We start from the raw sequence: 16,986 nt of genomic DNA, 5'->3' as shown, positions 1-16,986 counted from the left end.
ATCACAAGTGTCATGATAATTTTAAATGTATATTTGTGTTACCAACACTGAATGTATTTTATATTTCTATTGTATAGTATTGTATAGTATCTACTGTATCGTATCGTATTATGGTATTGTTTTGTATTGTATAGTATCTTATATCAGTTGGCTTTATACAGGTTAAATATGTTAATTTTTATTCATTATAATCGTTTAATTAGCTTTTGTATTGTATTGTATTGTAGTATTGTATAGTATTGTATGGTATCTTATATAAGTTATCTTTTATGCAGGTAACTGCATCAATTTATTTGCTGCATTAGGATCACTGGTATCATGACAATTTTAAATGTATTTTTGTGTCACCAACACTGAATGTATTTTGTATTTTCATCACTAGTGTCATGACAATTTTAAATGTATTTTTGTGTCACCAACACTGAATGTACTTTGTATTTTCATTGTATAGTATTGTATAGCATCTACTGTATCGTATTATATTGTGGTATTGTATCTACTGTATAAGTATTGTATTGTGGTATTGTATAGTATTGTATAGTATCTTATATCAGTTGGCTTTTAGTACAGGTTAAATATGTTTTTTTTTTTTTTATATATATATATATATATTGTAGTGTATTGTAATATTGTATAGTATTGTATAGTATCTTATATTCGTTAACTTTTATGCAGGCTAAATATGTTATTTTTATTCCTCATAGTCGTATAATTAGCTTTATTGCATGTTTTTCCCACAATACCACGTGATCAAGTGTATTGTACCGCTATTGCATTCTGTTACATTGAATTCTTTTATTTTTATTTCTTTTGGTATATCCTCTGTGTATTGCTGTAATCATTTACATTCATTATTTCACTATGTTCTCTATTTTTATGTTATATTGTCATTAAGTCTAATTCTACTGTCTATATTTTATTCATTGTATATTATTGGGCTGCCCAACATCAGACTGTACTTTAGCTTATGTATATTCTATATTTGTGTGTATTACACCTTTGTAATATTTTTGCTTATTGTCCAAACTCGCCCTTTTTGGCCCTGCATGCTTTTGTTATTTTATTTAATAAATGTGGGGCCTGGGCGGTTGTTGGGACTGTCTTTCGTGGGCATTTGGTCTGTTGGACTGCCCCCGGGTTGAATTTGGCTCTGGGTTTGGGCGCCCGGCGCGTGGCGTCTTGTGATTCCTCTTTAGGCTCTAGATATAGGTGGACGTGGTGCTATACCGATTAACCTTTTGGTAAAGGGACAGTGCCCACGTCCTCCGTTGCTTATCGCTTATACATATAAGTACATCTACTTTAAGATGATGGTAAAAATTTGATAGCTTATAATTCACTATTTTTTTTCGAAAAATTTATTTAAATTATTTTAAAATACAAATTTTAAAAATAAATCGGGAAAAATGGGGAAATTTTTTTTTTTGAATAAACCTAAATTTTGAAATGTGAAAGGAAGAATCAAATAAGTTTAATAAGAAAAATAGATATAAATAAATATATACCAAATTCAACTAACATTCAACGGCTAAAATTTTGAGAGCTAAATTTTTAAAAAGTACTCATGCGATTTTTACAAAACTTGGCATTTTGGCATAGTTTTAGAATAGAAATATAGAAAAACAAATAGGTATGTCATTCAGAAAAAGTTCGATTTTGTGTCAGAATGCCTACATTAGAACAATGCTATATATAAATCTAATATATATCCTACGTCGCGCTCGAGACATGGAAAAAGGAAGTTAAATTTCGGCAATCGCCGCAGTAAAATGGGAGATATAGAAATGTCTCTCTTTTTTGTGTGCAAAGTGTACAACTTTCAATGTAAAATTGTACCAATTTTAATGTAAATATCTGAAGTGTTTTTGCACAAAAATTTTCAAAAATTTCAGTGCTATTATTAACCCCATAAGTATCTCTTGAGCCGCCTAGCATCCGGCATAATGACCTTACTTGCTGTAGAGATAGGCGCTGGTTCGAATCCTGAAGAAGGCGTGGTTGTAACTGTCCGTCCTTTCATAGGAGGCAACCGTGGCGATCTATTAGCCGCTTCCATGATGAAATGGTCGCCAATTCCGGCCCTTGTAGTGGCGCAAGGCTGATTCCCGGATATTAAAAAGAAGTATCTCTTGAAACTGTGTGAAACGGAGTGTCTTTTTTTTTTTTTTTTTTTTGTTAACTGAAAGCGGTTTTATTTTGAGAATTAACTATTTTTAGTTCTTTTCCTTAGCAAAGCGTTTTTATTTTAAACAAAAATTCGCAAGTTTAATTAAAAACATTTTCAAGCGTTTAAAAATTTTTTCCACACTCATTAATTGAATTTTATGTAAAACATGAGAGAACTGAATTACAAATGTTTGTTTTATTACAAACGTGAATTTTCTTCTTTAACTTTACCATGAAACCATTTGATAAGCATATTTTATGCCTATTTTGAAAAGATTTCTTTCACTGAGCTGATTTTACTAAGTTCGAATGAATTTGTCCGAAATTAATTTTGTTCACATAGAGAGAATTTCATATGTAATCATAAAATACAAAAATGTTTATATATTCTGATGCAGTAATAATAGCATTTGAGTTTTTACTGCAGCAAGTTAGATGCAAATTTCATTCTAAAAGTACTTTAAAAATATTAGGTACGTTAATTGAAGGCTTAATATATTTTGTATTTCTTTATTTAAACTGTAATTTTAAGTTAATCATTTACACAGCTATATTTATGAAAATGAGATGACAAAGCATATTTATTCTTTAAATGCTATTATCCAGTAAATATTTATCATTTTCTAAATATTATTCGAGGAATATTTTAATTTTAATGCTTTTGTTCCAAAATACCTTAAGTTCCTTGCAGCTAAGTGTTTTATTATGAGCAACGAAACAGGTTAACAATAACTTCCCAAGTTCTATTCTATTGATTTATTCATTGCTAGCTTAATTGTTCAAACTTTGTGGTCTTTTAGGTAACCCGAACTGGTTTCACTATAAACTTAGTGTTTATTCTTGTTGTTGGTAGTTTTCCTCAGACAATTTATGTTCCACTCTTGTTAGCGGTAAAGTTTCTTCAGATAATTTAGGTCATACTCTTGTTCGTGGTAAAGTTGTCTTAGATATCTCCTTTTTGTTCACATTTTGTGATTCCCTTCGAGGAATAAATCCAGCAGCTCGATCTATTACTTGTCTTGCTATGTCAAATGCATCGTCTATTATTTTACTAATCGATGGATCAATGCCTCTGCTGTATGTTGAAAGTTTAGGTTTAGATTCTGTATGTGGCTGATAAATGCTCCATTGTTTTCTTTCACGATTGTTTCCGATCGATGCGACCGCTTCAACTTTTGTTTCCTTCGACACTGGATAGACTGAAACCTTTGTTTTTATGGGTAAAAGCTTCAAAATATGCGATAGATCTGACTCTGGTGGTGGATGTCTTGAAGAGTATCTTCGAAATTCGTCTGTAACGGGAGAAACATTAGGTAGTGGATCGTAGTATTTCACAGTACTCTTTGAAAGCATTTCTTCATTTTTACCAGAACTACTACTGGTTTTGTCAGTCTCAAAATCTTTCACTGTACTATGCATCTCTTGACTTGCTGTTTGTGATCGAGCATTTAATTCGTACAAGTGTGGCGTCATGGAGCAATCGGTGTTGTACCAGTAGTTGCATGTCAGCACTGCCTGGTTAAATATTGTACCAAGAGGGCATAAGAAACTATGTTTACTATTTCCGAAACACAGGTGGAAAGCCTGAAAGATAAATACCGATATTAAAATAACAATTACATTTTATTAAACGCTAGATAACATTAAATAAAAGATATAGTAAAGTAGAAATTTCTTGTTAATGAGCAGATAACAGTTTAAATTTTGAGCATTTATGTAAATAGCATTCAAACGCCTGTAATTCCAATCGGCAGCTAAACTGGTAAAATATCCAAATTTGAGCCAAGTTCGTATGGAAACCTTCATATATATATATCAAAGCAAAATCTTCTCATACTTTGTTTAGGTGAAAACTCTAAACTCCGAACTGACTTTATAATAAAAAATATAATGTGTTAGATAAATTTTCCCATACTACATTTCGATTGCTTGACAAATGAAGCATGTTTCGATTATGGGAAATAATAAAAATTATACACTTGAGTAAATTATCCAAAATATATACGAGTAAATCATAATGCACTTTCCGATATTCTGCAGAAAATATATTTGATATCTCACATATGAGCTAAAGTTCGCCAATGCGCAGCACAGTAGCCTGCGATTCAGCATCAAGTTCCATTGCAATCAAGAATCCCACACATAAAAAAATCCAGCAGTTTAAAATATTCAAAGATTCATTCTTTTTAAACCTAGAATAACTAGACCCCCTACTTTGTTGAATCCCATCACAAAGTGGTGTTATGTCATTTTAGTAACGATTAATTATAAGACTTTTATTTAGTTAACCTTTTTAGTTGGAAGAACTGGTTTCTAAATATTTATATAAAGAAACAAATAATAATTATATCAATAGTTTTGAGTTTGCTGCAAATCCCTGGTCCGATTCTATGGAAGGAAAGAAAAAGAACATGAGAGACCATTCTAGAATTAGAACCAATGATTTTTAATATTTCACTTTTTTTTGAGGATGTCGGATGTGTGATTTCCGTGTATTTAATACGGAAACTTCCCGAAACAGGGATGCGTTTTATGGTAAATAAATATTTTCCTTGTCGTGAAAGAGCAGCCGTAACGGAGTTCGTTACCGTTTTGGAGAATGACAATGTACACCATTAGTGAATAATTACTTACGTTTCGACGAAGAGGTAGGGCATAGCGAGTGGATAACGAAAGGCCATGTAGTAGTGGAGAAGTGGTTATTGAGGGAAGGACCCTTAATACTCCCCATTCTGAAGAGAGAAGAATGCGACGGAGAGAAGGAAGCCAGGTTTATTCTAGAAGAGAACTGGGAACTTCGCTGCAGTGAGCAGCGAGTAAAAACAGCTTGCGAAGTAAAGAGTGGGTTAAATTTTTTCCTCACCATGGATTCGAACAGCGGTTTATTTAACGTCTGTCACCCTCCCTTCCTGATTCAACGCGACAGCATGATTTTCTTTCGAAAGGGCCAAAGACAAACTCAGCTTGACAGATACCTTTAGAAACCTCTAATGACTTAAGAATGAATTCTGCCGCTGTACAAGCCTTGAACAGAGTTCTTCTGTCCGATTAAATACAAAACAACTTCAGCTTCACCCCAAGATATCCTCGTCAGAACTCATCACCCATCGATAATTATGCCTTGGTCATGATCTGTGTCAGGAATAATGCAAAACAAATGACTGACGTTCCGATAAGAAAGTAAGCTGTTGTCTAAATACAGAAGTGCGTCAGCTTCATTCCAACTGATCCTCATCAGAATTTATCCCCTGTGTCTTGATTATGGATTATGTGAGGATTACCATAACGCATATAATTGATGTTCCCATAAGAAACTATGTTGGAGCTAAATGAAATTCTGCAGAGGGCGATCGTCCTACTCAAGATTATATGGAAATATTTCCAAGTATGTCCTTTTGTTTCTGGTTAACCATTATATTATTTATTTCAATAATTATTTTTTATATTAGTGTATTCATAAATTGCATCTTATGCTACAACTCACTGGCCTCATAATTAGGTCATAAAGCTGCAATTATTTAAATACTATACGATCAAAGTAAAGTTAAGGAAGGCAATAATTATTAGTTATTATTGACTATTTATATGTCAGAACACAAAGCAAAACATTTTTCTTTTATGTTATTTCATAATCATTTTGAGCGTCTTCTTATGTAAACATATGCAAGTACGGATGTTCATGTTTCCAATTAAGTTTTTTTTTTCTTGCACCGGATATGAGGCCGTATTCTTCTTTCACATTTTGCTCAAAACCTATGGGTCGTACCGGTACAGTTCTTAAGTCATTTTTTATGATCCCAAGCGAACAATCTGGCGGGGGCAGAGTTTGGGGTTCCTGATCGGACGCCCTGATGTTGTAATCTGTAGACACTATTCTCCGATGCTGGTTGCATATAAACTTCAAGGAATATTTGCATTCGAGAAAAATTGGTCATAGGGTTTCGAAAATGAGTTTTCCCGAAAACGTCACGTTCCCGATCTTCTAGAAAGTCACGTTGGCAAGAAATCATTAAATGTTTCTAACATAGTGACAATTGTTTTGTAGAGGCCAGGGGGGAGTGTATTTGTCCATAGATGGAGTTCTGTCTACGCTATTTTGACAATTTAAACGTTGTGCCACTCGGGCTTGAAAGATCTGTGTAGGAAAACATGTGGCTATAAATTGAGTTACTCACAAAATAACTTTAAAAGTATCATTCTACAAGCAACAAATAAATAAATAACCAGAAACACAATATTACAACAGTACAGAAAATAACAATGCTGTCAAGAATACTTCAATAATTACAGAAATTTACAACAATAGTTACCTGGCATCCGGTCTCCAAATCGGCGTAATATCCCGGAATATAAGGCTTGTCTGAGCAGTTAAAAGACGTTAATGGGATGTCTTTGTAATTCGGAAAATGAAGTCCTGGAATTTCAAGAACAGAACCAACTCGTATTGGATCAAGATGTATCTTATCGCAAAGGTAATTTGGTGGCCCAATTGGCGGGGGAAGATACGATTCTTGATATACTATACTAGCGTTCCATACAAATTGTTCTGGGTAATTTACAGCGTTTTCTTCTGGAACCCCAGGCAGATACTCACTCAGGTCTGTTTGATCCGTCTTGTAGCAATCATAAGATACTTCAGTTCTGTGAGTTGGTACCTGAGTTATATTGGGAACATTCCCACCAGACTTTCCCTGATATACCTTGTTAGTCTTCCATTCGAAATGTTCTGGGTAGCGAAATAGGTGTTCTATTTCAGGTGGTAATTCAAAATTCTCGGGTGGATCTTCACTTGTTTGCACGCTGTATTCATTCTTATCGTAAGAGTACGGAAGTCGATACGGGAAACTTGAATACTCATCTGACTTGTGGACATTCTCACCGAAGGTTTCTTTATAAACGTTTTCTGGATTAACTGGTATTGAAGGAAATTCGAAGGGATTCTCTGTTTTCCACGACTGTTCTTCCAGTTTTATCCGTGAGTCATCAGGACTGTTTGTGATATTTAAGTTAGCTACCATTTTCAAATATTCCTCTTTCGTTCCTAGACCAGGTACTAAAATAAAAGAGTAAATTGTAATATATTGATACATGTTTATTACTAGATTCTTTTAAATATAATAATATATATTTGTAAGACATTGAGCCAATTTAATACATTAATACGAGCAATACATACATGTTATTCCTCGCAAATTACCGCTTATACGTTTTAAATGAATCGCACTTGTAATGAACTAATTCTAGGGAATTTGTGTTAAATATAATACAATAAATTATAAGTATAGATAGAACTTGCTTGCTTAAAAGAAATTCACGTAAAAAATGTTCTGTTTCTGTATATAGTTTAAATGAATGATGTGAAATGAATCACATGATTATTTTCTAAAACATTTTTTTTTTTTACTTACCATATGTAAATGTTGCCTGAAAACATAACTGAAGTGCCAGAAAGGATAGCTGAAGATACATCTGGAAAGATAATTTGAGATATCAGTACATCGATAAGATTTTTCCTTATTGCAATAATAATAATAACAATATGATAAGAGTAATAATAATAACGATGATTTTAACAATCACAGTAATAAATAAGCGTAAAATGGAGTGGGGGGAAGACAAGGTCGCTTGCAAACGGAGATGCTTGTTCTGCAACTGTAACTTACTACTGTATGTTTAGAGCCGAGCTAATATAATTACAGTGTGTCTTAGTGAGTTAAATTAGCATTAATTAACAAGTAATAAATCATGATAGTAAACTGTTAATAAGTAAACTTTAATAATAAGTCTTTTAGGTGCTACGTTGGTAGACGGATGCACGGATTTTTGGCGATTTACTCTCGCGCAATTGTTGGCGTTGTTTTTACAATCGTCAGCCATCTTGAAAAACGCTGCTTTTACGTATTTTGTGCAAAATATATATATATATATATATCGTTAAAAATAATAGATAAATTTTTTGTTGAAAACGTTGTTTTTTACGATGGCAAGCAACTGTAAATAAATACATTTACTACGAGTATAAAATATTACAGTAAGGTTAAATTATTACTTTCATATGGTAATGAAACAGAATAAAAACATGGCGCCAACGTTTAATTGGATTGAAATATTACTTAAACTGAACATCGAATTTAAAACCGTCATATCAACGTTTAAAAGAACTAAAATATTACTTACATTCTAATACTTTAAAATAAGTAAATGAGAACGCTTCCTACACTAGAGTTAAAATGACAGCAATTAGAAGTTTACTGCCGGTAAAAAAGGAGGCATGTCTAATACTTTATTTACCGTTACAGCGGTTATTTCTTCCTCCGTGACCACAATACCATATACGGCAGTCCTCAAATAGGCTCTTTAAACGATTTTCATATGCGATCCACATTTCTCGCACTTCATGAAAGAAGCAATTAGTGAAGTTTCCTCCAAAAATTTAAAATAAATTTCCTCTGACCCTTGTAACAATTTATAAATGAATATTTGATTAGGAAAGCCAGGTTGGCCAAAATAAGGTCTCAAAGGAGAATTTTTTTATCCCGATACCAATAATTCTTGGTGGTTACCAATAACAACATTAATCTTTCTAAGGGACATATCCGTTCCCTATGAAATCTAAGGAATTCGAAGAGATGACTAATAAATTTTTAAAATGGCGCGGTAATGCACAAATATTCAGTAACCAATCAGGGAGCTGATTACAGCTCGTTAATGCACAAATGTTCTGTAACCAATCAGGCAGCTGATTACATCACGCTTAGAATTAAAATTATTTAAATATCATACATAACAAAATCATTTTTCAAAAATAAATGCAAAATTAAATTGTATTTTAATATTTAACAGCCATAAATAATGTTTAAAACATTAGACAAAATTTATAGATATCAAAACCAATTACTTTTAAAGCAGGGTGACGTCATTGATTACATCACCCACAACATAAATTATACAAAATATCATATACAATAAAATTTTTATTTCAAATAAAAAGGCAAAATTAAATTGATTTTTAATATTTAGAAGTCATAAATAATATTTAAAACACGGAATTCATGCATAATAAAACTCATTTTTTTTTAAATAAAATGACAACAAAGTATCGGTTACTATAAATAACTTGTGTAGCAATGGGTTTACCATAAGTCGTATCGCTCGCCAAAAAAAATCGCCAAAATCCGTGCAACCGTCTATTAAAGTAGCACCGTCTTTTAATTTTATTTTGTGCCATCCTTTCTTTCTAGGTTTTCGAACTCGTGCATAATGTATGAAGTTCCTTTTTACTCTCCTCTGAAATACGAAATTGTCCCCTCTCTATATACCTTTTTCTTCGCACCTAAGCTTGATTTTTCGCTCATTGGTGCAAAAAGACTTAGCGGGACAAAACAAGACATTTGTCTAATTTGTCTGTCTGTCTGTTTTTGGTTAATTTTTACATACCGAGCACGTTGTTCTTAATTTGAAATTTTGAAAATATATTTTCACTATTATTCCGTGAAATACACATTAGCATTAGTACAGTGTGCTAAATGAGTAGTTTAATTTCAGGCTCAACTTTCATATTAAATTAAGCAACAAAATGCCAAGTTTTTACCGAAAATTAGGCATGCAGAATTTCTCTTTTTATAGCTCTAATTATGATGTGGTATGTATTATACAACTACAGCTAACTAGCTCAATAGTATTTCTTCAAAAGAAATCTATATTCCAATAAGAATATTAAGTAACATTAACACTTCAGCATTGCAGTATCTAATAACATATCTTCATTTCTGATTCCATGCAGTTTGAGTCTTGCCTATTCTTACTGTTGTTTCTACTACTCCTTAGATCTCAAATCGTCCATAAGTAATTAAAGAAGGTGAATGTGCAGGTGATTCAGCGAAATCATAGATTGAATTGTCAGTTCGTGTTTACTTTCTTCTGAGTCCCTGGTTCTTAAATTAAGCAGGCATAAATTTCAACAGTTAAAAGGGAAAGGTTCGGCGTAGCTTTTGCAGGTAGTTTGCGAAGGTTTGTCTTTGCTAGTATGACGAAAACAAACACTAACTGGATGAATCCATCTTAAAATTTTGGGGGAGCTCTTTCTCTGAATGCATTAAGGAAAGAGAAATTCACTCAAATATATTTTAAATTTTCAGAATCTAGCGCTAAAAAGCTAAAAGGAAAAATACGCAAGAAAATACAGTACACAGAAGTATATTCCCATAACTGAATTGTAATTATTTAAATTCTGATTGTTCAACGATTATTTAAAGTCAAATGTCAATTGTTCAATGATTATTTAAAGTCAAATGTTAATTGTTCAATACCTTTTTGCTATTCTATTTGAATAAAATGCTATAATTTTACTCATTCATTACTCATTACTAAAAGTGAGTTAAATTTTTAAAAATGCTTTTTTTAAGTTTAATAACAATCTGAAAATTTCAGAATACAGTCTAACAATTCAAAATCTCATCACACAGTTTAAAATGGAAAGCTAAACAATTATTAGAAATCTTTAAAATTATAAGCTTAGAAAAACAATCTAATTTTTGTATACTGATTCCAGTTTACTACCTGAAACAATTTTAAGCTAAACAGTTACGATTAGCTAGCTATTTTATCTTGAATTCCTGAAAAATTTAAGATAAACAGCATAAAACCATATGCTTAAAACGAGCTGCTAGAAACAGCAGGGTGAAATGACAAGAAAAAGAAACTTGCTATGATATTTACTTGAGCATAACGTATTGCCACATGCACACTAATGGGCTAGAACAGTGCTTTGCTTCTTCCTAGCTACGCATGTAGGAAGACGACTTTCCAAAAGATCATAGGAACATTATAGAGAGTATTTATGGGGACATTCGTATATCCTAGTCTTCAAATTTCGTCCCTGTGTGTCAGGAGACGATTATTCTTCTTCAGTTCTAACTTATTTGTCGTTGTGACAGTACCAGTCGAATATTTCGAGAACAAATCATTTTTGTGATAACTGCGTTCAAATGTATGTTCAAATGTATATTCAGCTATCATTACAATTCAACTTAAGTGATCTGTGTAAAATACCTCAGCGGGAATAACTTACTATATCATTTCTTAAAACAATATTTTAAATAATTTTAATAGGTTGTGAAACTTAAGTTGAATTGTAATGACTGTTGACAAAGATGTGTAAGAAAGCCAGATGCTTGACAAAGAATTTTAATTCAGCCGGAGCTTACCGAAGTCCGACTTCGGTATTTGTTAGCTTTCGACTCAAACAATAATTCCAGCTGAATGCCATATTAGATCAGGTCTCACATTTTAAGTTGTTGTCTATCTGTTTTGAATTAATTTAAATTAATTCAATATTCTTTATTTATCTCTACATTGTTTAATTTTATCATTAATTATTTAGTGTTTTATTTATTAATTTTTATTTACCTTTCCTGCTCCTTTTTATAGTGTGAAGGCAAGCCCTCATATTTTTACTCCAGATTCCATTTCGACTGTGATAAAGGACGTGGGCTATAAAGATTATAAATCGACCGGTTTGAAGATCTCTCTCTCTCCTTCCCTTACGCTCGCATGCGTGAATGTAGGCTACAAAATAAGTCTGGTGACTATTTTCCAACCCCGATTCGGGGCCACAATTTTCATTAGCCAAGTCTTCGTACTTATTAAAGTAATTATTAATTTTCATACTTGTGAACTGTTTAATACACATTCATCAAGATATTTCTTCTTCTCGCACACGTTGCTAAAATGAAGAAGAATTCGTGTCACTTTCTTCGATTGTCCTGTTCTACGATGAAATTGTGAGTGTCGTCGTGTGGCTAGTGTTTACCTAGGTTAGTTTGAGTCTAAATATGTATCTAAGTTTCTAGTACAACATTAATGTTCTGAATAAATACATGTCTTTTCAAGTGAAGATAATGCGCCCTACTTTCTGTCACTTTCAAGATTTATGTCTTATCTAATTTTAGGTTATTAAGGCGTACCACAATCAAATCTTAATATACTCTTCTTTTCTGGTTATTGGGGCAGAAGTGCAAAAAATAATTAAAAAAAATATGTTTGTAATAATTTTACTAATATATAGGTTGTCGAAATTTCTAATATTTGAAATTAAGGTTTTTTGTAGGGAAAGTATTCTTGCACCGAAAAGAACGTCTTTGACTGAGAATAGTAAACAGTGAATCCCTCTGCTCGAGGCTTCTAATACTGTAAAATGTATTAATTTAGAATATTAAATAATTAGTGTCTTGATGATTACAGTAATGTGTATTATTTCCCAAATATATTTTGATGTGGAAGAGTTGTGTTACTAAAAAAATACTCGTTATCAATTGGGGACTGTGTGCTTTGGATAAGGCGTCAGCGGAGTTAATATCTAGGCCTGACGAGAATTTCAGCCTTAAATGGAGAGACCGTTCCATTTCTTTAAATATGAATCCAAGTGGTCAAGATAGCCTTTACACTTGATCAAAAAGTAATGAATATAGAAATTATTGATTCAGAAGATAATAGAAATCTTTAGAAATAAAACTAAACAATTACCTGAAGAATTAAAAACGAATTTTGATTGAGTTGATGTATAAAAGTATTTCCTCCCTCCTTTCTGCAAGCCTTCGCGGTGCACACTCAGCGCCTATTCGAGAGATCCAGGTTCGATACTGAACTGTGTGACGATACTGTGCGACGATATGGAACATTTTTCACTTCGTTTGCTTTAAAAAGAGAGGTGTCCGAAATAAAAAAGGTGGTGGATGACGATCCTTCACCACCAGGAATTGGCGACTGTTGTCCACCTAATCCCCAGTCACCCTTTAAAAAGGGGCGTATTTCTCACTCTTTTCTATATGCATTTGTGGTGTAATGGTCGCACACTCGGTGCGTATTGGAGAGTTCCGGGTTCCAGTCCCGGCAAAGGCATTGCACACTTTTTACATCTTCTGCTTTAAAAAAATTCCCTAATATCTCTACAGCTGTATGTTGCAAAGAAGGCGAATCAGATATATCGCAGATAGTAAATCATATAAGATAATTGATGAAATTTCTTTAAAGCTAAATCGCGCATTTTGAAAATTAACGAGAAAATGTAGACCATTTATTCTGAAATGCTGTACAGGTAATGTTATTTGTGCTTTCCTTTCCAACTTTCTTGGGAAAATTGAAAAGTGGTTAATATTTAAATACTTCAAGTGTACATGGAAACAAAAACATTCTTAATGCTTTGAGGATGCAAATGTAAAGGCTAGTTGCTAAACTGGTGCCTTAAAAGTTATACAGTCAATAACTAAATCTGATAAAAATTATGATTATGGTTACCTTCTCTCTTTTTTTCTTAAATTTTTTTAAGAAAAACAAACTTCATACAAAACTTCTCGTATTCTACGAAGTATTCCAGGAGGCTTACAGATGTGAGTAAATAACTCACAGTACAAGGAATTCAACTTTAAAAACATAAAATCTAGGCTTGGCGAAAGCAAAGAAAATATATATATATATATAAAGTAAAAATACTATTATAATAAAAATACTAAAATATACCATGAATAATTAAACTGTGTTAATTCTCCTATAACAGAAAATAAACCAACTTAATATAATACAATAAAAATAAAAATGAAATAATAGTTAAAAATAATACTGATACAAAGGAAAACAGTACATCAACGGTGCAAAACATCTATACATAACGTAATCGTACACAGACAATACGCAACATAATACAACATATAAAAGATAAAAAATCCAGTCATACAAATAATAATAAATAAATTCGCAGAAGACTGCAAAGACTTCGGAACTCCTAACAAGATCATAGAAAGCAAGGGGCCAGCAAATACAAAGCTGCCCTAAATTCACTTTAAGTACCCTTCTGGTAGTCACATGTAACTTGCAATGCAATAAATATGGCTGTAGAATTCTGAGTAAGTTTATAATCCGGTTGAAAATGCCCACACTTAAATCGTGGAACATTTGGGAAAAATCTCTTTGTCCACTGGACCTTCGAAGAAGCAAGATATTCAGCATTCCAATCAACCACAGCTTTCTTCCAGTGAGATCTGGGAGCACACAGCATTAAATCAATATCCCGATAAATCGCTTGCTTAGCCAATTGGTCAACCCTCTTAATACCGAGAATACCACGGTGGCCGCGAGCGTAGGTAAAATGTATATCTGCAGTATCTCTAATGGCTTGTAATGTTCAGTGAATTTCTATCACCAGCTTTTCAGTCAATAGTTTATTGCGTAGAAGAGCGAGAGAGAAGAAGGTGAATTTGCGCAAATATGATATTTAAACGTCTTTCATTCTTACGACAAGCGTTTTGTATCCATTTAACGGCAAGATTTAAGCTTAGAAGCTTGGCTTGAAAAACAGACCATTCATCTGGTATGCCCTCCTCTTCATGCAATGAGGATATCATAAAAGCATTTCACTTGTTTTTATTGCTCAGCCTGTTACTTTATTTACTAACCTATACTACTAAAATCTGTGCGCTTCTGTCTGGTGTGGCATTATCTCCTCAGGGATGGCGGGAAGCTATTGGAAATAGAGTCAGTTTGAATGTTTAGCAGACGAACTTCGACAGAGGTATCCCCCGGAATTACAAAATTTCGTGGGAACCCATTTCAACCATTCACATCTTCGTAAGGCTTTAATTAGCGGAGATATTAATTAAAACATTTGAAACGCTAATTTTCGTCCTCATTTTTTCGAGTGGCAACAGTCTCGCACGTTGGAGATAAAAATGCTTTATTTCGAAATGTGTTGCCACTGCTCGCTTTCAAATAGTAGAATTTGTTAATAAAAAATTTGTAAATTTTATAAAATAGGAAATAAAAATAACATTGACAAACATTAAACGTATCATTAATTATAGAAGGGCATATTCTGACGTCGAAAAAGCACGGGATTGGATGTGACGTCACTGCATGTCGGAAATCTTTCGTTAATGTCAGGATTCTAAATAAATAGCTAATATTGGCAACTTTTTGGTTTCCGGTTAGTATAATTGATACGATATAATTTTACCACGTTAATTCTTTTGTTAATATTTACAAAAATGTGAAATATTGTTGTCATATTACATTAAATTTAAATCATGACATTATACTTATTAACCTGAAGTGTCAAAAGTTTTGGTTTCCTGGTTCGGCAATAAAAAAACTGATTACGAATTGGGTTTTGCTCGGAATGAGTAAATTAATTTCATTTTGAAATGTTTTCGTACATTTGCTTTTCAAGGGTACATAGAAGATACAAATTTTGCTTTGGCTGCAGGCCGCTTATCTGGTGGAGTTGCCGACTATTTCATTTAATATTTTTTGAAGTTTTCACTAATGATACCCGAATAATCACTTGTATAGTGGCAGATGCTATGAAGAAAAAAAATCTGAAAGGTTTCAGATTTTAATTTACGTCCAAAGGGACATTTTTTTAACGTTTTGTGTGTTACAAATATCATGTTCTACATACTCAAACTATAAAATTCAGTTGAACAGATTAAGAACAGAACAAATTTTAATGGCTTTAAGTACGTTGTTTTATCACAATGCGAGAAACATACATACATTATGCAGATTTTTCATTATTTAATTTCTTTAAATATAAGACAGGGCGACAACGATTTGAAAAGTGACACAGCCATTTAAAATTTTCAACGCAAAATGCCAAAACGAAATTAATAGTCCTTCAGGGAAAATTGCCCCTTTGGTCTAAAAAAGAAAAAAGTTTAAATTTCTAGTTAAAATTTTTAAAACTTAAATTTCTAGTTAAACTATTGTACCATAATATCATTCACTTATGAATTTGATAATTAAAGCCTAGTAACCCAGATTATAGTGCCCATTTACAAAGAAATTCTTTAATTCTCTTTTATCTTTATTTTGCTGTCTTATAGGGATTAAAATTCAAATGAAAAGCATGCTGTTGTTTAACTGTACCAACTGTACCAGATTTTCATTGAATCTGGAAGTTCTATGGGGAATCACGTTACGTTAGTTGCCTTTTTACTTCTGAGGTACATTTTCAACATGATATAAAAAATATAAGATTCGAATGTATCAAGAGTAAGTTTTATTTAAAGTCGAATTCGAAGCAATAGTTTAAATAAAACTGCAATAAAAATAGTTGGAAAACGTTTAAGCTTTAGATTTAATGCCATTAAATTAATCGCGACACGAAATTTCTCGTGCTTTCATTTCTAAGTAACTTACCTTTTGATTAATAGAATCCAAACGCCGTAAAAGATGGTTAGAGGTCCAAATATAAATTAAATAGCAAACATTTCTTTTAAATACTGTTTATTTCATACCAGGGAGGCGTGTGACAGTAGATTCCTCCCATTTAAGAAGTAGGGGAAAGGGGTTCTTTTCCTTATCAGAAGATAAAGGGTATGTTGAAAGAGTAGAGAAAGAGTGATTTTGTGTCCAATGGCACGTGACAAAATACTTTTTCAATCAGAACAAACATTTCACATAACCTTGGTTAGATTACAGGGAAATTTGTTGGCCCAAAAGGAACTTTAATCCCGAATGGGATATTAGTCTCAAAACGGAATTTCGCGTCGTAACACTTAAATGCGTTGTATAACTTTTCAAATTGTTGCCACCAAATATTATCGCCATTCCTTATCACCGTGCCAAATATGATCCCCGTGTATTTAAAGAAACTAAATAATGAAGAGTCTACATGAATGTATGCATGTTTCTTGCGGTGTGAAGAAACAATGGACTTAAAAACCATCAAATTTTGAATAACGTAGTTCTCCAACTGAGCAGCGGTAAAGTAGCTGAACACTGGCAGTTCTGTTCGAGGTTAGAATCCCGACAACAGGGTTTTGAGGT

General features: G+C 32.6%; 1 protein-coding gene across 1 annotated transcript; it reads right to left on the bottom strand.

Annotated features, from left to right (window-relative positions):
* Nucleotides 1–660: 660 nt before the first annotated feature.
* LOC118181263 (uncharacterized) lies at nucleotides 661–16,471 on the bottom strand. Its single transcript, XM_035350350.2, has 4 exons — nucleotides 16,357–16,471; nucleotides 7,575–7,635; nucleotides 6,477–7,219; nucleotides 661–3,750 (listed from the first exon to the last, which is right to left on the bottom strand). Exons 2-4 carry the CDS (start codon nucleotides 7,633–7,635, stop codon nucleotides 3,082–3,084), a joined length of 1,473 nt encoding a protein of 490 aa, XP_035206241.2. The 5' UTR covers nucleotides 16,357–16,471; the 3' UTR covers nucleotides 661–3,081.
* Between the last annotated feature and the right edge of the window lie 515 nt (nucleotides 16,472–16,986).

This window comes from Stegodyphus dumicola, chromosome 3 (genome assembly GCF_044657685.1).
Source record: "Stegodyphus dumicola isolate Sdum_Otavi_A_Nest chromosome 3, ASM4465768v1".
In the NCBI taxonomy this organism is placed as follows: domain Eukaryota; kingdom Metazoa; phylum Arthropoda; class Arachnida; order Araneae; family Eresidae; genus Stegodyphus; species Stegodyphus dumicola.
This window is presented reverse-complemented; position numbering and strand designations above follow the sequence as displayed.

Bases quoted from the DNA above. Each gene is read 5' to 3' on its own strand.
- LOC118181263 (XM_035350350.2), bottom strand. From the start codon at position 7,635: ATGTATCTTCAGCTATCCTTTCTGGCACTTCAGTTATGTTTTCAGGCA. The intron at 7,220-7,574 runs GTAAGTAAAAAA...CTTTTATTTTAG, and splicing joins TCAGGCAACATTTACATATG to TACCTGGTCTAGGAACGAAA. The intron at 3,751-6,476 runs GTAACTATTGTT...TTTATCTTTCAG, and splicing joins ATTTGGAGACCGGATGCCAG to GCTTTCCACCTGTGTTTCGG.